This window comes from Engystomops pustulosus, chromosome 6 (genome assembly GCF_040894005.1).
Source record: "Engystomops pustulosus chromosome 6, aEngPut4.maternal, whole genome shotgun sequence".
Taxonomy (NCBI): domain Eukaryota; kingdom Metazoa; phylum Chordata; class Amphibia; order Anura; family Leptodactylidae; genus Engystomops; species Engystomops pustulosus.
The window spans coordinates 137,734,769-137,758,684 of NC_092416.1; the positions used below are offsets into that span (position 1 = coordinate 137,734,769).

The following is a 23,916-nucleotide window of genomic DNA, read 5'->3' on the forward strand; positions in this document are numbered from 1 at the left end:
CATCCTTTCGTCTGTTATCCAGTAAACACCAAATACCAAGCTCATACTGACCTTTGACTTTTTTTTATATAAGATGGCAGCTGATAGCTGGTTCAAGCAGCAGCATCTTTATTTATTAAATTATTTTATTTGGTTCCATTATAAAGAATGGCTGGAACATTATACAAGCTCTTATACCTCTTGTGTCAGCCCCTTCATCCTTATAGACTGTAAGCTCTTGTGAGCAGGGCCCTCACTCCTATTGTTCCATATGACTGTTATTACTCTGTAATGTAATTATTTTATTTGTTATTTGTTTTATTTTATTAATGATTTGTAAAGTGCTTCGGAATATGATTTGTTGATTTTTTTTACAAAATGATACTCTATAGTAAGTAAAGGGGTATCACCAAACCCCTACATTTTCTAGGGAGCACACATACTATATTGCTACCATGACCTGTCTTGCCAAGCGAGCCTACTTTTATACATTACATACAGGTAAGTATAGTAGGCCATGCTGAAAGTTATGTTATTGTTGCAGCTAGACTGTCTGCAGCCAAGTCTACTCTGACAGGAAGAATTTACTTTTTGAAGTTCTGGCAGATCATATTATACTACCTATGGATGATGTGAAGGTCTGTATAACCTGATCTGCTCGCACCACACATTTGTATGTACAGTTAGTTGTTTTGTAAAGCTGCTCCCTCCTTCCTCCCCTCGTCTGCTCTTGTTGATCAGACAGTTGGAGCAAGTTGCAACCTGTAGAACAACAGTCCAGGTTGTGAGCAGGCTTCATTCAACCAGCTGCTAGCACACAGAGCTAATTATATTAATGAGGGTTTCCCTGGGGAAGAATCGGTGACATCAAGAGAGGCACCTACCAATTACAATGTTGGAGGCGGCTCCAAGAGTTTGGCAGAGCTAACTTGCTAGAGGTAGAGTATTCGACTATTGACAGGGAAGTAAAGCTTAGTGACTGAGGAAGGTATGAGATGGAGGGGGATCATTATGGGTCACCACCGCTACATGGTTTGACATGAACTTGGATCAAGTGAGCTCCTGTTATAGAAATGACCTCTATTACTGATACCTTCCTGGACCCTAAGTCGTCCTTTCTAGACTACAGCCATGGACCAACATCATCCCCTCAACCACAACATTCTCCAATCCTGGCACATGGACATTACCCATCACTGCATGGCTTCCACTCTACTGGACATGAGGGTCTCTTCTCTCCAGGGGTATCAGCCTACGGAAGCAGGTCATTCCCATATCCATACCCAACATCTCCTGTATCCAATCCTCATGGGCATCATAACGGGAGCCCTTATCTCAGCTATCAGCACTACAGTGGCACTGTTAGTCATGGCGGGAGATTTCATGAAGATTCAGGTTGGTGGCAACCCTTTTCTAATAGTACATATCCTCCACTGATGAAGTATCATTGGCAGCTAGATGGAGTCAATTATGCATTGTTATATATACTAAAGTGCATTTACACCATCAAAATTATTTTGCACGGTTAAAGCTAATGTGTTGGGGAAATATCTATAAAATTATTACTACATTCACTTTATATTGGCAATGTTTAGCAACATACTATTTAAATGTATGACTTGTAGCTATTTAGTATTAGTGAATGGCAAGGCTTATTATTGAAGGGTCATAGGACACATTCATTTTAACATTTGCAAATAAAAAAAGTTTTTACCAGTCCCATTAAAACTTTGATTTACTCCATTTTTATAACTGAGGGTATGGTGCCAGCTGAGGTATCACATCATATCACTACAGTATATATATAATACTGGGAACTGTATGGCACTGTAATATAGTAGTATGTACACAATGTATGTACAGTATGATGGTAGTATGAGGGTTGTGTTATGATGTGTGTTGATCAGAGTTGCAGGGATGTTCCCTTTATGATCACATAGGGGTAAATTTACTAAGTGTAGTGCAAACTGCACTAAAAGTGTGTTTTCCTGTGTATAATGCAGGGCGCGCCACAAAGTGTTGCGTGCACCAGAAATGTTTCTCGGACACTTCTTAAATACCTGTACTAGCAGTTTGCAATGAAAAGAACATGGATAGTCCAACAGAAAAACTGGTGCATGTCCCTTAGTAATTGTGCCCCATATTCTGTATAGTGGTTTACACTGATTGTAATCCAGCCCTTCGTATATATGAATATGTGTAATTCTAAATATACCTACTAGTATTCATGAGAAACTTCTTCTTACCGTCTAAGTATTATGTACTAGAATCTCTAAAGGTCTGCACCATTAATATGTGTGGAGTCATAATAAGTAGCTGGGAATTGTATTCCTCTGAGTTCTTAAACCATGTTATCATCAAACATCTACAGACTGTGTCATTAATTAAAAATAAGACATGTAATAATATTCTACTGATGCAATAAAACAGCCTGTCCACAGACAGTGATTGGTGAGCGAGGTACATAACAATGGCTGTACTGTGGGGCAGACTCTGAAGTATGTTTGCTATCATTGACTACATTGGAACAATAATTATCTTGGAAGCTCAAGTAAGACCATATGTAACCATGCGTGACCTAATCTAATAATATGTCCTTCCTATCTATCTATCTATCTATCTATCTATCTATCTATCTATCTATCTATCTATCTATCTATCTATCTATCTATCTATCTATCTATCTATCTAATCTATCTCCCAAATGACTTGCAGAACATCTGTACATTTCTGCATCTATAGTTGACACTTCTTGCTCTGCTATGTATACACTGCGTTGCACGTTGCCGTATCATCTAGCTGGATTTCTGGGAATAATTTGCATTACAAAATAAACTTCTTGGATAACAGATATTCGTACAATCAAGAAGACATTAGGGAAATGTGGTGCTAGGGAAGAGGGTTTAGAGCAGGAAAATCTTACACCTGGCAATTGTGTACATTATATATAAACATACTAATTTATTATTCACTGAGGAATTCTGTATTATTATTTATACATCTAATACTCTAAATAATTCACATTATTAAAGTACAGACAGTCCCTGGGTTAAGTACAAGATAGGTTCTGTAGGTTTGTTCTTAAGTTGAATTTGTATGTAAGTCGGAACTGTATATTTTAGAAATGTAACACCAGCCAAATATATTTTTGGTCTCTTTGACAATTAGATATAAAAACTTTTGGGTTGTCATAAGGATTAACAATAAATATTAATTACAGACACCTTTGATAACTCTTACAGCTGATCATTGTAGCCTAAGTCTAATGTACAGTAAATTACCAACATCCAGGGGGCCGTTTGTAACTAGAGGTCGTCTGTAAGTTGGGTGTTCCTAAATCGGGGACCATCTGTACAGGATACATGTTTCCTGCTTGTTCATCTGTCCCCATTCTTCATTGACTGACATATCATGCCTGCATCATATTCTAAAAAGATGAGTATGGAATCTGGATTGTTTATTAAGATGTTCTGCAGTAGCTGAAGTGTCAATAACATTCCAATGTTTCTGCTGCGGTTGAGGTGCAATTATTTAACATTCCTTATTTTTTAACCACTAATTACCTAAAATCTGTACCAAACCCTATCATCTAGTATTACTTTTTCACAATAATTCTAAGACAACTATCCCTATATTGAACTGATTTTATCTAAGACACATTGATGAACATTGTCATCTTACTTCTAGTAGAATGTATGTGGTTGGTCCATTAGGTGACATGGCTTTAGGTTACAAAAGATAACCAGAAAAGTGCCCCCCTATTGAGTTGGCTCCTAAGTCTGCCAGTATGCCAGAAGCATTCACTGTTGTGACCAACATCATAAATGTAGAATATGTGTTCCGTGCATATGTCTTCTACCAACATGGCTACTCTACAACTTCAAAGAACATTCTTGATTAGATTCTATATGCAGATGAATTTATCTCTTGGTAAAGCGAGTATGTGGTGACATTTACATTTAAAAAGTCTATTATATATTAAATCTTTTTGTCGTAGGGAATTAGTCAAATATTTCAGGATCATGGCATCAGGATTACCGTAAGGTGAACATTTATCTCCATTGAGCCTCAATTCTACCTCACTTGAATAATAGATGTTCAAATGCTCAGTAAACATTGTTACTATGAACATTGTGTCAGCTGACCTCCCTGGACTGCATAGCTGTGTGTCATCCCCAAAATAGAAATTGTGCTATTCATTCCCTCCTCTGTATCAATAGGTCATGTTTTATACAGTAATCAGAAGTGGATTTACCTATAAATCATTACAAATAATTACTTGGAACCCTAGGGATTGGAAGGGCCCCATGAACATTAGTGGGGGCTCTTTATTCCAAAGCAGTTGTAAAAAGTGGGAGCCTTGAAGGGTTATTGCATGAACATGAATGTCTGATACAAAAACCCATAATTCTATAAATAAATACAACAAATCTCAATGTCATTAATCACAAACTAGAGCTTAAATAGTTTGATTTTATGATTCACAAAATTTGATTGTCTTTCTAAAGTAGGTGGAGTTATCTCCAAGATGGCCGTCATCTAAAAGTCCCTTGATCCTTAGTTCTCAGTAACTCCTCCTCCCTCTTATGCTCTGCTTCCAGTGATGATGTAACAGACTGTTCTGCTCTTTTACCATAGAAATGATGTGTAACCGCCATCACTGCAATTTACCTCACTGAGATGACGTCTCACCACAACTCACATGATCTGCCCAGGCAGGTGCAAGATATATGATGTGGACATGTGACCAGTGGCCATCTTCTGTCCTGTGTCTCCTCCACAGGGACAAAATCAATGGACTGATTAAAGGGCCAGTAGCCTTTTAATTCTCCATCATAGTGTATGTCCACAACATTTTTCTACTGAGGGGAGAACTGCATATTAGCTTATATTTTAATGGCTCATTTGCATCTTAATCATACTTATTCCTAGAACACCCCTTTAAAGGTATAACTTTGTTTGGAGTCTTAAAGATTGAAAAAGTGTCTACAACCTTTGCAAAGTCCAAAGCCACAAAATCCACAGGGGTTCCTGTAAATATAGTAAAATTTTCAACAAGTTCTTAATGAACTCAATGTATTAAACAGGCAATGTATAGTGTAACATTAAGGGACATCTACCACTAGGATGAAGGCGTATAAACCAAGCACACTGACATGTGTGTGCCCCCAAGGGCAGAAGCTGCTCTTCTTGTAGCTTCGTATGCCTTTGTTTTTAAGAAAAAGAGGTTTTGAAAATGATGGAGATGAGCCTTCGGGGCTCCAAGCTCCATTGACATCTATAGAGTCAGGAGCCTCTGAGGCTCATTTGCATAATTAGTGAAACCTTTTTATAGTAAAAACATGGTCCTAAGAAGCTAAAAGAAAGGCAGAATCTGTCAGAAGGGGCACATACCAGTATGTGAGTGTGCTTGGTTTACAATTCTTCATCCTAGTGGTAGATTTCCTTTAATATAACTTAGCCACATTTACATAGCTGACAATGGGGACAAGTGGCATACCCCCTTACAGTTCTACAGTTTGGAGACATTTAGGAAAGTTGAGTATGTAGAATGGGTTGTCTCAACTTTTAGGTATTAGATAGGTAAACAGGTGAGATGTCCGATAAAGAATCCAATGCTAGAAAGGATATTTCATACTCTACTAGAGGTTGCTACTAGATTACTGGGGTAAAAAATGTTGACAGGTTCCCTTTAACAAAGAATTCAGATGATCTTCTTTACATTTTGTTGTCTTACTATTGCTACTATTAGTGCATCAATTTTCTAGATAGGTATTTATGTTCTATGTTTCCATATATACACTGGATGTATCTCTTATGCCATGAGGCAGCTCTTTACCTAGCCATGACTACAGTTCTACCTTTACATGAGCAATGCAGAATTTCCACATTCCAACTCCAGTTCTCTCCTATTGTGGTGGCCTATTTCACTTAAACCTTATGAGGCACAAAACATTACAACCCTAGCAGATTTACTGATCAATCAAAAGAAATGTCTCCTTTCACTAGTCTAAATAGCAAATACAACCTCTCCAGGGGAAATATTCTGTTATCTTAAAATCCGTAAATGCATGCCGAACCTTAATCCCGACAACATACTAATAAATAAACATGTTCTATCTAAGCTTTCTACAAGACAAAAAGGGATCTCATTTTTTTATTTGCATCTAAATAATAAAGGGTTAATGTCTAAGCTACCATACATGAATGCTTGGGAGAAGGATCTAGGACATACCTTTAGCTATAAGCAATGGTTGAACGCTTTATCTTTAGCACATTCTACATTTCATAGTGTTTCCCATCCTGAAGAGATAATTAAGACGCATATGCGTTGGTATTTTACCCCTGCCCATCTCCACAAAATATTCAGCTCTTCATCCCCAGGTTGTTGGAGATTATGCGGCCAAAAGGGTTCTCTGACGCAAATTTTATGGTCGTGCCCTAAAGTTAAACCTCTATGGTCAGAAGTATACAATTTGATTAACAGTTTGGGCATTACTAATATCCCATTCTCCCTGGGTACAGCACTCCTATTAATGAACCTGAAAGAAACCCCTTTAAGGCCACGTACCATAGCAGCACATGTTCTAATGTCCACCAAACTGGCAATAACGAGGTATTGGAAGGATATTCAAAGGCCAACTATTAAGGAGGTCATAACACAAATAAATACCACATGCTCCTATGACAAGGCTAGTTCTCTACAAAAAAATAACTACGACACCTTTATAAAACAATGGGATACTTGGATACAAAGCGTATATTTCCAAGATGGATTATAGCTCTAGGATTGATGTTAAGTAACCAACCTTTTTGGGGTTTTTTTATATAATTTTTTTTTGTATTTCCGTTCTCTTTTTAATGTTTGTATGTGCCTTGCCATCACTTGCAAGTCTACTCACTAGTATTTCAATGACCTATACCAGTGATGGCGAACCTTTTAGAGACCGAGTGCACAACTTATTTATTACAAAGTGCCAACACAGAAATTTAATTTGTCATTTATACTCACAGCTTTCATTCATATCAGCACCCTGAGGACACCAATTAAGCAGAAGCTAGAAGAAATTTGGATTATCATTGTAGCTTTCCTCCAGGGTCCCATAAACAGGAAGAATTGTCAGGGCCGGAGCAGGAGCCACAATGATAATCCAAATCTGTCCACACATTCCCACTCCTCCAGTAGTCCCAGGTAGTCCTGTCACTTTAAAATAGCTCTGTGCACAGCAAGTCCTGGGCTCTCTGGGACTGCAGAAAGATACCTGGAGTCCTCTCTGGTGATGGCCCGGGTGCCCACAGAAAGGGCTCTGAGTGCCACCTCTGGCACCCGTGCCATAGGTTCGCCACCACTGACCTATACCATTTTCACCACAGAATTTACATGCAAATGATCAGAACTACAAGAGCAAGTTTTGTTGTCGGTAAATGCTGTGATATACCTTGCACCTTCTGTTCATTTGTCCCTAAGAAATAAGTAAAGGGTGCCCACAGGGCATATATTCTTTGTCAATTTTTCTTTTACTGTTATAAAACCAATAAAAACAGTTTCTTTGAAATAAAAGCCAGAAATACAAAACAATTATATAAAGTATGAAAAAGTTTTGGGTGTCAGTATATAGAGATTTCTTTGATTTCTTTGCACTGTTTTGAATTTTTTTAAAGGTAAGAGATAACAAAACTTTACCAATTTGTATATCCACAATCATACTAACCTAAAAGAAATAAAAGGGATGTGTCATTTGGAGCTTACTGTGAAAGTCATACAAACAAAACCTGTAAGAAAATGGTGGAAAATCAGCATGTAGCACTTACTGTTTGCATAGACCTTATGATTATATAGACACAAGAGAGGGGAAGCTTCACATCAGGGAGGGGGAAGCTTCAATGTCCTGTTCCATACTACACAATCCTTTAAAATGAGGTCACTGCTGTATGTAAATCTTTATTCAAATATTGTATTTTAGAAAACCTACAGTACCATTATTCACCACTATTGATGGTCAACTCTTTCCAATGAATCATTAAGCAACAGTGCCCTCTGCAAACTGTTGTAACAGTAGTCTGTTAATGGTGTAGATTAATGGCGCCCCTTTTGCCGCCATTATTTTGCTATACTAAATAAATGAAATGAAGTGACTTTACAAGGTGGCTCCATTAAAAATGTCTTACTGTTGTAATGTTGCTGATAGGGAACGTACAACCAAGGAAAAAGGTAAGGGCGGACACAGACAGTGAGCCCTAACATTAGACCCATCCAACTCTCCCTACCTGCTTGCCAATGCTAGATGGTAGGCATCAACGCACCCTGAAACACAGAGACAAAAACAGGTTAAAACAAAAAATAGGAAGGTTGTACAAATATGGGACAAAACAAAGACGACTACTAAGTACAGAGTAAGAGGCTAAAGGAAGGGCAATAGTCAAGCAGTGATCAGGAAATACAAAAAGCCCTAGGAAGCTCAAAGTCTTGATCCAGAACGTAATTGAATCCTCCACCTGACATCCAGACCAAACAGAAAATCAGGGAGGAATGTCAATGGAGAATGTATCTGTCCATCATAACTAACTTAACTGTCTGCAGCCCAGAACCAAATCAGCAGGAGACAAACATGTGTGGTGGAATCCTATTAAGCTAGGATTGAAATAGGGCAGTGTTCAGACTAGTGCAAGACAGAATGCAAGAAAGGAAAAAGTAAAAGTCACCAGTGCGTCTTTCAATTTTATGACAATGATGGATGATGGGTTTCATCTAATCTATCAGCCAAGGATTCTGTACTATGGGGCTTACATCATTACAACTGCCCATATTTATACTGATGCAGGTTATCTGCAGAACACTGGGGGTTCAGCTCCAGAACCTCACTCAGCTATCCGGGGGAGCTCCTTCAGTTGGCAGTAGCTCTATGGGGTCATACCTTTTCTATGCATACAACAGGTCCAAATGTCTATACAGAAATCCAATTTTTCTCAAGTGATTTTTTCAAATGTGGTCATAGAGATGACCAAAAATTACTATTAATGATGTTAATCAATGCGAGATGGATTTGGGGGGGAGGGGGGGTACATGGTCGTAAATCATAGTCATAAATGTCCATGTAGAAGAGTTTATGGACGTGTTCTAACATATTACCTTGACATCCTGCTGTCTTCATGACCCTCCTTTCTAAGTTTTATTATATTGTGATTTTGAGAATAAATCTCCTAATAAAGATAAATAATAGTAAAATAATAGTTTTAATATTTTTTATCATTTGTTTTTTCAGAGCTAGAGAAATCGACAGTCATTGAAAATGGAGAAATCCGTGTTAATGGAAAAGGGAAGAAAATTAGAAAACCTCGCACAATATATTCCACTTTACAACTTCAGGCATTAAATCAGAGGTTCCAACAAACTCAGTATTTGGCTCTACCAGAGAGGGCAGAACTGGCTGCACAGCTTGGCCTAACACAGACACAGGTACGAAGCAAAGGGTTCTGGGTAATTGCCCATAGTCGTTTCTTTTTCACTTTTTATTGTCTTCTTCCTAGAGCCATAGCAATTTACATTTTCAATCCATTTTTATTTTTTCAATGGCACCGTTAGGTATTACATGTAGCATGTAGCCCTTTTGCCCTCAGTATATAGCCTGCCAGCCCCTGCCCCCGAGTATATAGCCTGCAAGCCCTTTACCTCAGTATATCGCCTGTAGCCCCTGGCCCCCCAATATATAGCCACCAGCCCCTGCCTCCCAGTTTATAGCCTGCAGCACTTGTCTCCCCCGAGTTTATACCCTGCAGCCCTTGTTTCCCCCCAGTATATAGGCTGCCATCCTGGCTCCCCCCAGTATATAGCCTGCAGCCCCTACCCTCCACCCCCCAAGTATATAGCCTGCAGCCCTGACCACCCAGTATATAGCCTGAAGCCCTACCCACCCAGTATATAGCCTGCAGCCCCTGCCCCCCTGGGTATATAGCCTGTAGCCCTGCCCACACAGTATATAGCCTGCAGCCCTGACCACCCAGTAAATAGCCTGAAGCCCTTCCCACTGTGTATATAGCCTGCAGCCACTGCCTCCCAAGTTTATAGCCTGCAGCCACTGCCCCCAGTATAAAGCCTATCGGAAAAAACAAAATGTGTGCTCACCTACCAACGCCCCCCTGCAGGTCCTCTTCTATCCATTAATGCTCCGGCATCGGCTCCGCGCGGTCAGTCGCAGGCACCTTGACGTCATCCACTTTCACACTATGCATATATTTTACTTTTTTGATGGCTTTGTTATTGATAAGTTTGGGTGAAACAATATGGTTATTTCATAGATAGGGTTGTTACTTGGCGGTATATAGCAATGTATACCAATGTAAAATTGCGTATGTGTCTGGTTCTTTTATGATTTTTTTTTAAACAAAACTGTTTACAGAGTTATGTTTCAGTTTTACAGGCAACCTATTAGGTTCTGCCTCCGGCCTACAAATTGAACCTGGGGGCAGGACTGCAATAGAGACCAGGAATATTGATGCTAGGGCTATCTAACCTATAAAGTGATATAGATTGATTAAGAATTCATAAATAGACCTGCGTGACAAGTGATTGGCTCCAACGCCAGATCTAAATAGGGTTGTCTTCTCCTGGAAACAGAGAGTTGCACCCATAGAAAGCCTTTTGAAGAACTATGGAGAACTCTCTTTACACTATTCTACAATATTCTTAATGATTTTGTTAACATTTTAATATGGTTTCCTTTCATTATAGGTAAAAATATGGTTTCAGAATAAGAGATCCAAGTACAAGAAGATCATAAAACAAGGTCCTAATGTTCAGGATGGAGATCAAGCTCTCACCTCATCTTCACTCTCTCCTTCTTCTCCTAATGTCCCCCCCAGTTGGGACTTTTCTTCTACTTCAAAGACGACTCCCATTACTTCTAATTACTTGAATAATTATAATCCTTGGTATCAGGCTCCAGATACATTTTCAAGATCGCCAATGATGTAATGGAACTTACCAGAGGTCTGTTATATGGTCTTAATGTCAGGTCAGATGATACCAGCTAACATGGGTCATATGAAGAAAGGGTCTACGAGCTGCCTTACATGTTAATAATGCAACATAAACAATGGTGTGAACCCATCCGTTGTCTGGGGAAGGAGATACAAAACAGTAATATATATCCAATGGAAAACAAGTAGAATTATTTACTATGTGAAAATTCTGCATATTTAATATATTGGTATTGTACCAATTTTTATGGATGATGAGGATCTTCAAATGGATGTGGACATCAATGATGCAATATTAGCGAAAAATGACAGAATCACTAAAATGGGAAGGAGACACCAGGGCCTCTTGCCCCAGTTGGTTAGGAGTGTGGTGTGTCAAGCAGAAAGTGGCTGAAATGTTATCTTTGTTATGGAGTCCCCACGTGCTATGTACAATATCAAGAATATTACTGGGCTTATCTATATACCTGGTCACTGCCTTGATGAAGAAAAGGATTCCATTATGAATTAAAGTTGCTACAACACAAGTGCCTTTTCATGTACCAATGTTCACCACTGAGAAATAATCCTATACATGAGTCTCAATTCCTTGGTTAAGTGTTATGAAATTTAGCGGCAAATTGCCACCTTCATTGTGATAGACAATATCAAATATGCTTGAAGCTTGAGAATGTCAATGAACACCATTTTCATTGCATATTAGGTCTAAATTTTGCATTTTTAAGTGTCCTACTGTATCCCATTAACATCTTCTGGCCATTGTATATACATAAATACAAGGGTTTTCTAGTAACTGTATAGATAACACATTTCTGTAAATCTATCCCCCAATTTATATTCTAAGATAGAAGAGGAGGTGCTTGGAGCTACCTAAATTTGGCTGCTAATATGCCCCACCACCATAATTTTACCACAACCACAGATTCAAGGGCATGGTAAGTTCAAGCATTTTCCAATGACTCCCTGGGACACCACTCTGCAGGAGACCCCAAACCACCAGAGCAAACCATGATATAGTTTTTTTGTGGGAAAACTACATGCCATGTCCCCCCACCAATTACATCAGCTCCAAGGTTCCCCCAACCTGCCAAAGCTGCCATGACACGACTAACAGCCAAAACACTAAAAAGAATGTACAGGACTTTACAAAAATGTAAAACTAAGATGGCTCCTGTCCAAGGCTGGATCTAGACTCTCTGCTGCCTGAGGCGAGTTATAGAATGGCGCCCCCTCCACCCCATCCAGAAGTAAGATATCAGGGTAATATCTTTAGAAATTGGGTTCTTCATGCAGTGTTTCACACCCATGCTGACAATGGGTATGAAGAGACACTATTTTCATGAGTCAGGACCTGCTTAGCAGTAGGTGAATGTGCCCTTCATGCTGCCCCCCATTTTGCTTCAGGTAGTGCTGCCTGAGGCAAGAGGCTCAACTCGCCTCTTGGATGCTGCACCCCTGCTTCTGTCACTATTCTTCTCTGTCCTTTGAATCCTCCCCTTAGCAATGCCACTAACAACCTACAAAACTTTATTACTGCTTGAGGTGTTTAGTGGTGGACATTACTTTCATTTGAATGCTTTCAGTAAAGGCAGCTACCTGGTCAATGGTGAAGATGAGTTTTACATTTAAGATCTCAGGAATATGAACTTTGTTTAATATATTGAGATATATATATATGTAGATGATCTACCTGGGCCAGTTTAGATTTGTTGTCGGTCTGAGATAATATAACTCCTCTACTGCATGTAGACAATAGGTACCATGAACATTATCTGGGTTGTTCTAAGATCAGAAAGTTCTACATTTGGTACCACTACTGGTCGTTTACAATAGTTTAACCCAAGGAAAATTGTTTATTTGGAATGAATGAACCATGAAATGTTAGAATGAGTTTCTACAGCTTCTCTAGGGGTAGGGTCAAGTAACTGGAGCTGTTATAAATGCAATTTCTTAGGAACATCTTAAACTCATATGTACGGTTGGCTCTGGGTCCGAAAAATAAGGCTCTGCATTGTTCCTGTATTGCACTGTTTTAAACTTTTGATCATGCAATGTTTATGATGGTGTCAAGCCTCCGCTAGCAAACTCTTCAAAGTTATTCATTCCCACAAATACTTGTTCAATACTTGTTCAAGTCACCTCACATTGTCCCAACAACTATATATGATTATTTTGGTCCCCAGTCTGTTCCATGTGCATATTTTTCTAGATAGTTTTGTTATATTCTTATGTTGGCCATGACCTCCACCTATTCGAGAGAAATACTTTTTGTCTCGTTTGTCTCAGACTTCCCTTTACATCTAACCTATCGTTTGTTTGCCACCAGTGGAAAGGCTTACTACGATATTATGAGCAGCATTTAGATTATAGTCATCACTATAGTGGTCTCATCATCTAGGAATTACTTATAATGTTTATCCGTTTCCTTTTTGAAAAGCTCAACTTTAGCTCCTACCATAAAAGCCAAAATCTATATATCTCCAATACGTTAATATCCCAATTTTATCATGCAATAAAATGTTTACAGATCTTTTTAGGGATATTTGACGGTCATAGATGTTATTCTGACTTTCTTCTTTGTTTGAATTATAATTCTTAATGAGCTATTTTATTCTGGTTTCAATGTCAGAATATTTTATTTATAAGGAGATGATGATAATTTAAGGACTATACCAGCAACATTTGCTATTGCGAAAAATAATTCCTGCTAAATTTTTTTTTTTAGGTTTATGGTATGCCGGACAAATCTGTTGTATTTTTCCATTGCTTTGCATGGAAGGACTTACGTGTTAATAAATTGTGTTATTAAATAACTGTATTATGGTCTCCATGTATCATGTCTCTATGTATATATAGTGCTGAAAAATATAAATAAATACTATATCATTTTAATTTAGAGAAAGCATTTTGCGCATGGAAAAGGACCCATGAGCTGGCCCCATACCACGGAGCAAACACAGTGGATGGGAGTCCTTGCATCATACAGAAATATTATGCAAGCACTCTCTATCTGCCAGATGCTCAGAATTGTCAAAACTGTAACAGTTCTTACATTTTTAAGACTGACATAAGTCTTAATGAATGTGTGCAGTTCATGAGATCAGACCAGCAAACATGTTAGTTTTTGCAGACATTTGTGTGCTATTGCGCTAAATGCAATTAGCTTCATATGGCCAGGAATCATCCCATTCAAGTTAATAGGAGCCATGGAACCAACTACTTCCCGGTCCACATTATTTATTTGGTGCCATCAAGGGGGTTGTCAGTGATTCCTGTAAAATCCCTATAAGGAATTTGTAAAGGGGAGTTATATAAAATCTATTATCTATTATGAGGGTTTAAAAATAGAAAATAATTAATTCCGCCTTTAGTTCAAAACAGTTAATTCTCACAACGATTTAAAGAAGAAAAATCACTTCATAATTTGTTACATAATTTCTCCTGATTATAGCAGTATCAAATTTGTAATTGAACATTTCTGTATTGGTGGATGGCCCAAGTGCAATTAGGCCTTTGAAAAGTTAGATTTTGGAGAAATAGTGCTTGGGCTCTGTTGCATTTACACATCTCTCAAGATGACATTGGCTGAACATAGCAGTGAGTTTGAAATGTCCATGAAAAGATACGCTGCAAGATATTAAAGTCATAATAAAGTGGAAGCTACAACATTTTGGAAATAGCAATCCACATAGCATTTAACAAGGGGTGTAAAGAGTTTCATTAATTTAGTTTCCAACCCCTCGAATCGGGGAGTTCTGGGGATCAATTCCGGTGCTTTCTCCCTCAAAAAAGATAAAATTGGAGTGTACCCCAATACATTCCATCATTCATTGGTGCAGTATATATGTTATAACTTTTATTTTTCAGTTAATGTTGACATATAAGGGCTCATTTTTTGGGAATTTTTGGACTTTTTCTGAAGCATTACATTTTTCTGGCATTCACTGAACATCATAAGTAAAATGGTACAGTATAGTTACAGGGTTAGTCAATTTACATTGTTCTTTCATGATTTATTCTTTTTCTCGAATAAAAACTTATATGGGAGAAAAATAATTTGCTCTTCCATTGCCAGAGGCAGGATCTAAGAGACAGATACCAATGTCCAAGTGCTCATTCCCAATAAATAGTGCAGGGCACCAAATGGGGGCTACTACAGTGTCCAGAAACCCATCATATGCTGTTGTAAAGTTGGATTGTAGCATATGGGGAGTTAAAGGGGTATTCCAGGAATCAGCATAATTTATATACAAATGGGTCCTTAAAATATAAGCTAATATGTAATTAGTTGTCATTTAAAATTTTGCTCCCATAATGAAGAATTAAAATGCTACTGGCCCTTTCATCAGTCCATTAATTTCCACAATAAATGGACGCTGGTCACATGTCCACATCACATGCCTGGGCAGGTCATGTGATCACCACTATGTTTGGCTGTAGTCGGTTGGTTGCAGTGCATCCAGTGTGGTCAGTGTTTTGGCGATGTGCCATGCAGGCAGTTACACATCATTACTACGGTAACAGAGTAGGACAGTCTGTTATTCAGAACTAAAGGATCACGGGACTTGTAGTTTCCAGTGGCGACCATCTTTCATATTCCCAGAATACCCCTTTAATACCTTCAATGTTAGTTTTACCTACAACAGTTGTTTTTGCTGTATGTGAATGATGGTTTGTGGTAAGTTCATGCATCGTATGTCATACCAATATTGTTCTGTTCTAGCCTTCATACTAGAAAATAGAAAATAACAATTTTCAAATGTATTCTCACCCTTAATATACATCAGAGTATTAGGAGACTCTCAATTCAGTTCTGTGCAAACATCTTCAACAATTTGGCTCCATGCAGACGGCCGTGTGCTCAGCGGGACCAGGTGCAGCACACAACCGGCTGCAGGAGCAAGGGGGATTGATTGCTCCTCACCAGGGGCAGATTAAGTGTCCCATGGGCCCTTGGCTGTTCACACGACTAGGCTCCCCCCCCCAGCATCCAAACCAACCTCAAGCCCCGAAGCCTAATCTTCCCCTTCTGATTACACCACCGCAGCCTGTACTGGCACCTCTTTAATGAAATGTCAACAGCAGAGCCCCCCTTTAAATAAATGTCCACAACAGATGCCACCTTTACAGTATTGTTCATAGAGGACCCCCCTTTTAATGAAATGTCTGCAGCAGAGCCCCCCCTTTAATAAAATGTCCACAGCATGGCCTCCTTCAATGAAATGTCCACAGCATAGTCCGCTCTTAATGAAATGGCTACAACATTTAATAAAATGTCCACTGCAGAGCTCCCTTTAAAGAAATGTCCACTGCAGAGTGCCCCTTTACAGAAATGGCCACAGCAGAGTCCACCTTTAATGAAATTCCACAGGAGAGCGCCCCCCCCCCCCATAGATGAAATGTCCACAGCAGGACCCCTTAATTAATAGAAATATCCATATTAGTTAGACTACTAGACTACGTTGTCTAAGGGTTAAACCGTGACCAAGAAGGCAGCTCACTGCAAAATACATGTCATATAGAGGCTTCCTATGGAAAAAGGAGTGGTGAGGACAAGGGCAGATCTTCATATAGGCGGTATAGACGGGTGCTTCCCACTAAAAAAAGTGCACTAAAAAAGTGCCTGCACCACATTTATAAAGGGTTTTTAGACAAAAGGGGTGTGACCTGGGAAAATACTGCTGACCCGGCAGAATTTTGCCTTAATTTACTGGTGTGAAGTAAAACAACAGAGTGCAGAGCACGACCCTAACAACGTCCCTGGGTATGTGTAAGGCTGGTTGTACACAAACGTGTGCAACCCCTACGCTCCCATATGTTGGTCCAATCCCACGTACTCCACAAAATGCACAGGACAAAAGTCCTTGTATTATACACAAATATGATGCAAAGACTCCCTGTCTGGCGGCAGCAGCACCAGTACTGTACCGTAACTATAACTGACTCAGGACAGCAGCTTGGTGGGCACACAGAGAGTCTTTGCATCATATTTGTGTATAATACAAGGGCTTTCATCCTGTACAATGAGTGTAATCCATGGCATTGGACCAACATACAAGTCAGTTTCAGCGGCTGCCCTGCTTGTGCAGCTCTCTTTAGACAACTGTCTATGTCTCTTGGTAGGTTAGGTTTAGAGGCCTTGGAAAATGTTTACTATTCATAAACAACTAAAATAAAAACATATTTATTAAGTTTAGTCATTATATACAATTCCACAACCTTGTATAGAGAACATATTTGTTCTCAAGTTACCGTGACTATAAAAATGTCCTTTGTCACAGGGACGGACAGATTGGTAACTGTTGGGGTTATAAATGTCAATTAAAGAGACAGAGTTAAGAGTCTACACAAGACACAAGATCTGAGAATAGCAATGTGAGTTTTCCTCTTAGATGTCAACACTTCAAAAGCTTCACATCAGCAGGAACAGCAGAAAGATGAGTGGAGTCTTGTATCACATCTGGAGGTGGAATGTCTGACAGGGAACACTTCTTATCTCTCATAAAACAAAGTGCTCACAACCAGGTGTGGAGGTTTTTAAGTTTCTTTTCTTCTCTTGAGGGGACATATGTCCATGGAGGACCATTCACCCACCAGCAGCTAACATGTATGATGTGACCTCGCTAACTGATAAAACCTATCAAAAGAAAAAAGGTTTTCTACTGAATATAGCATCTCCCTATATCTCCTCCTATTACTCCATATGACATCTCCCTATATCTCCTCCTATTACTCCATATAACATCTTCCTATATCTCCTCCTATTACTCCATATAACATCTCCCTATATCTCCTCCTATTACTCCATATGACATCTCCCTATATCTCCTCCTATTACTCCATATAACATCTTCCTATATCTCCTCCTATTACTCCATATAACATCTTCCTATATCTCCTCCTATTACTCCATATAACATCTCCCTATATCTCCTCCTATTACTCCGTATGACATCTCCCTATATCTCCTCCTATTACTCCATATAACATCTCCATATATCTCCTCCTATTACTCCATATGACATCTCCCTATATCTCCTCCTATTACTCCATATAACATCTCCCTATATCTCCTCCTATTACTCCATATAACCTCTCCCTATATCTCCTCCTATTACTCCGTATAACATCTCTCTATATCTCCTCCTATTACTCCATATAACCTCTCCCTATATCTCCTCCTATTACTTCATATAACCTCTCCCTATATCTCCTCCTATTACTGCATATAACATCTCCCTATATCTCCTCCTATTACTCCATATAACCTCTCCCTATATCTCCTCCTATTACTCCATATAACCTCTCCCTATATCTCCTCCTATTACTCCATATAACATCTCCCTATATCTCCTCCTATTACTCCATATAACATCTCCCTATATCTCCTCCTATTACTCCATATAACCACTCCCTACATCTCCTCCTATTACTCCATATAACCTCTCCCTACATCTCCTCCTATTACTCCATATAACCTCTCCCTATATCTCCTCATATTACTCCATATAACATCTCCCTATATCTCCTCCTATTACTCCATATAACATCTCCCTATATCTCCTCCTATTACTCCATATGACATCTCCCTATATCTCCTCCTATTACTCCATATAACATCTTCCTATATCTCCTCCTATTACTCCATATAACATCTTCCTATATCTCCTCCTATTACTCCATATGACATCTCCCTATATCTCCTCCTATTACTCCATATAACATCTCCATATATCTCCTCCTATTACTCCATATGACATCTCCCTATATCTCCTCCTATTACTCCATATAACATCTCCCTATATCTCCTCCTATTACTCCATATAACCTCTCCCTATATCTCCTCCTATTACTCCGTATAACATCTCTCTATATCTCCTCCTATTACTCCATATAACCTCTCCCTATATCTCCTCCTATTACTTCATATAACCTCTCCCTATATCTCCTCCTATTACTGCATATAACATCTCCCTATATCTCCTCCTATTACTCCATATAACCTCTCCCTATATCTCCTCCTATTACTCCATATAACCTCTCCCTATATCTCCTCCTATTACTCCATATAACATCTCCCTATATCTCCTCCTATTACTCCATATAACATCTCCCTATATCTCCTCCTATTACTCCATATAACCACTCCCTACATCTCCTCCTATTACTCCATATAACCTCTCCCTACATCTCCTCCTATTACTCCATATAACCTCTCCCTATATCTCCTCATATTACTCCATATAACATCTCCCTATATCTCCTCCTATTACTCCATATAACATCTCCCTATATCTCCTCCTATTACTCCATATGACATCTCCCTATATCTCCTCCTATTACTCCATATAACATCTTCCTATATCTCCTCCTATTACTCCATATAACATCTTCCTATATCTCCTCCTATTACTCCATATGACATCTCCCTATATCTCCTCCTATTACTCCATATAACATCTCCATATATCTCCTCCTATTACTCCATATGACATCTCCCTATATCTCCTCCTATTACTCCATATAACATCTCCCTATATCTCCTCCTATTACTCCATATAACCTCTCCCTATATCTCCTCCTATTACTCCGTATAACATCTCTCTATATCTCCTCCTATTACTCCATATAACCTCTCCCTATATCTCCTCCTATTACTTCATATAACCTCTCCCTATATCTCCTCCTATTACTGCATATAACATCTCCCTATATCTCCTCCTATTACTCCATATAACCTCTCCCTATATCGCCTCCTATTACTCCATATAACCTCTCCCTATATCTCCTCCTATTACTCCATATAACATCTCCCTATATCTCCTCCTATTACTCCATATAACATCTCCCTATATCTCCTCCTATTACTCCATATAACCACTCCCTACATCTCCTCCTATTACTCCATATAACCTCTCCCTACATCTCCTCCTATTACTCCATATAACCTCTCCCTATATCTCCTCATATTACTCCATATAACATCTCCCTATATCTCCTCCTATTACTCCATATAACATCTCCCTATATCTCCTCCTATTACTCTATATAACATCTCCCTATATCTCCTCCTATTACTCCATATAACATCTTCCTATATCTCCTCCTATTACTCCATATAACATCTCCCTATATCTCCTCCTATTACTCCATATAACCTCTCCCTATATCTCTCCTATTACTCCATATAACCTCTCCCTATATCTCCTCCTATTACTCCATATAACCTCTCCCTATATCTCCTCCTATTACACCATATAAGCTCCCTATATCTCCTCCTATTACTCCATGTAACATCTCCCTATATCTCCTCCTATTACTCCATATAACATCTCCCTATATCTCCTCCTATTACTCCATATAACCTCTCCCTATATCTCCTCCTATTACTCCATGTAACATCTCCCTACATCTCCTCCTATTACTCCATATAACCTCTCCCTATATCTCCTCCTATTACTCCATATAACATCTCCCTATATCTCCTCCAAATACTCCATATAACCTCTCCCTATATCTCCTCCTATTACTCCATATAACATCTCCCTATATCTCCTCCTATTACTCCATATACCATCTCCATATATCTCCTCCTATTACTCCATATAACATCTCCCTATATCTCCTCCTATTACTCCATATAACATCTCCCTATATCTCCTCCTATTACTCCATATAACCTCTCCCTATATCTCCTCCTATTACTCCATATAACATCTCCCTATATCTCCTCCTATTACTCCATATAACCTCTCCCTATATTTCCTCCTATTACTCCATATAACCTCTCCCTATATCTCCTCCTATTACTCCATATAACATCTCCCTATATCTCCTCCTATTACTCCATGTAACATCTCCCGATATATCCTCCTATTATTCCATATAACCTCTCCCTATATCTCCTCCTATTACTCCATATAACCTCTTCCTATATCTCCTCCTATTACACCATATAACCTCTCCCTATATCTCCTCCTATTACTCCATATAACCTCTCCCTATATCTCCTCCTATTACTCCATCTAACCTCTCCCTATATCTCCTCCTATTACTCCATATAACATCTCCCTATATCTCCTCCTATTACTCCATATAACATCTCCCTATATCTCCTCCTATTACTCCATATAACATCTCCCTATATCTCCTCCTATTACTCCATATAACATCTCCCTATATCTCCTCCTATTACTCCATATGACATCTCCCTATATCTCCTCCTATTACTCCATATAACATCTTCCTATATCTCCTCCTATTACTCCATATAACATCTTCCTATATCTCCTCCTATTACTCCATATGACATCTCCCTATATCTCCTCCTATTACTCCATATAACATCTCCATATATCTCCTCCTATTACTCCATATGACATCTCCCTATATCTCCTCCTATTACTCCATATAACATCTCCCTATATCTCCTCCTATTACTCCATATAACCTCTCCCTATATCTCCTCCTATTACTCCGTATAACATCTCTCTATATCTCCTCCTATTACTCCATATAACCTCTCCCTATATCTCCTCCTATTACTTCATATAACCTCTCCCTATATCTCCTCCTATTACTGCATATAACATCTCCCTATATCTCCTCCTATTACTCCATATAACCTCTCCCTATATCGCCTCCTATTACTCCATATAACCTCTCCCTATATCTCCTCCTATTACTCCATATAACATCTCCCTATATCTCCTCCTATTACTCCATATAACATCTCCCTATATCTCCTCCTATTACTCCATATAACCACTCCCTACATCTCCTCCTATTACTCCATATAACCTCTCCCTACATCTCCTCCTATTACTCCATATAACCTCTCCCTATATCTCCTCATATTACTCCATATAACATCTCCCTATATCTCCTCCTATTACTCCATATAACATCTCCCTATATCTCCTCCTATTACTCTATATAACATCTCCCTATATCTCCTCCTATTACTCCATATAACATCTTCCTATATCTCCTCCTATTACTCCATATAACATCTCCCTATATCTCCTCCTATTACTCCATATAACCTCTCCCTATATCTCTCCTATTACTCCATATAACCTCTCCCTATATCTCCTCCTATTACTCCATATAACCTCTCCCTATATCTCCTCCTATTACACCATATAACCTCCCTATATCTCCTCCTATTACTCCATGTAACATCTCCCTATATCTCCTCCTATTACTCCATATAACATCTCCCTATATCTCCTCCTATTACTCCATATAACCTCTCCCTATATCTCCTCCTATTACTCCATGTAACATCTCCCTACATCTCCTCCTATTACTCCATATAACCTCTCCCTATATCTCCTCCTATTACTCCATATAACATCTCCCTATATCTCCTCCAAATACTCCATATAACCTCTCCCTATATCTCCTCCTATTACTCCATATAACATCTCCCTATATCTCCTCCTATTACTCCATATACCATCTCCATATATCTCCTCCTATTACTCCATATAACATCTCCCTATATCTCCTCCTATTACTCCATATAACATCCCCTTTTTCTCCTCCTATTACTCCATATAACCTCTCCCTATATCTCCTCCTATTACTCCATATAACATCTCCCTATATCTCCTCCTATTACTCCATATAACCTCTCCCTATATTTCCTCCTATTACTCCATATAACCTCTCCCTATATCTCCTCCTATTACTCCATATAACATCTCCCTATATCTCCTCCTATTACTCCATATAACATCTCCCGATATATCCTCCTATTATTCCATATAACCTCTCCCTATATCTCCTCCTATTACTCCATATAACCTCTTCCTATATCTCCTCCTATTACACCATATAACCTCTCCCTATATCTCCTCCTATTACTCCATATAACCTCTCCCTATATCTCCTCCTATTACTCCATCTAACCTCTCCCTATATCTCCTCCTATTACTCCATATAACATCTCCCTATATCTCCTCCTATTACTCCATATAACATCTCCCTATATCTCCTCCTATTACTCCATATAACATCTCCCTATATCTCCTCCTATTACTCCATATAACATCTCCCTATATCTCCTCCTATTACTCCATATGACATCTCCCTATATCTCCTCCTATTACTCCATATAACATCTTCCTATATCTCCTCCTATTACTCCATATAACATCTTCCTATATCTCCTCCTATTACTCCATATGACATCTCCCTATATCTCCTCCTATTACTCCATATAACATCTCCATATATCTCCTCCTATTACTCCATATGACATCTCCCTATATCTCCTCCTATTACTCCATATAACATCTCCCTATATCTCCTCCTATTACTCCATATAACCTCTCCCTATATCTCCTCCTATTACTCCGTATAACATCTCTCTATATCTCCTCCTATTACTCCATATAACCTCTCCCTATATCTCCTCCTATTACTTCATATAACCTCTCCCTATATCTCCTCCTATTACTGCATATAACATCTCCCTATATCTCCTCCTATTACTCCATATAACCTCTCCCTATATCTCCTCCTATTACTCCATATAACCTCTCCCTATATCTCCTCCTATTACTCCATATAACATCTCCCTATATCTCCTCCTATTACTCCATATAACATCTCCCTATATCTCCTCCTATTACTCCATATAACCACTCCCTACATCTCCTCCTATTACTCCATATAACCTCTCCCTACATCTCCTCCTATTACTCCATATAACCTCTCCCTATATCTCCTCATATTACTCCATATAACATCTCCCTATATCTCCTCCTATTACTCCATATAACATCTCCCTATATCTCCTCCTATTACTCTATATAACATCTCCCTATATCTCCTCCTATTACTCCATATAACATCTTCCTATATCTCCTCCTATTACTCCATATAACATCTCCCTATATCTCCTCCTATTACTCAATATAACCTCTCCCTATATCTCTCCTATTACTCCAT

The 23,916-nt window shown here is 38.8% G+C and overlaps 1 protein-coding gene across 1 annotated transcript; it reads left to right on the plus strand.

The window, feature by feature from the left end:
* The first annotated feature begins 925 nt into the window (after positions 1-925).
* Positions 926-13,774, plus strand: DLX4 (distal-less homeobox 4). The gene is made up of 3 exons (XM_072111274.1): positions 926-1,374; positions 9,243-9,436; positions 10,709-13,774. Exons 1-3 carry the CDS (start codon positions 1,053-1,055, stop codon positions 10,949-10,951), a joined length of 759 nt encoding a protein of 252 aa, XP_071967375.1. The 5' UTR covers positions 926-1,052; the 3' UTR covers positions 10,952-13,774.
* The last annotated feature ends 10,142 nt before the right edge of the window (positions 13,775-23,916 follow it).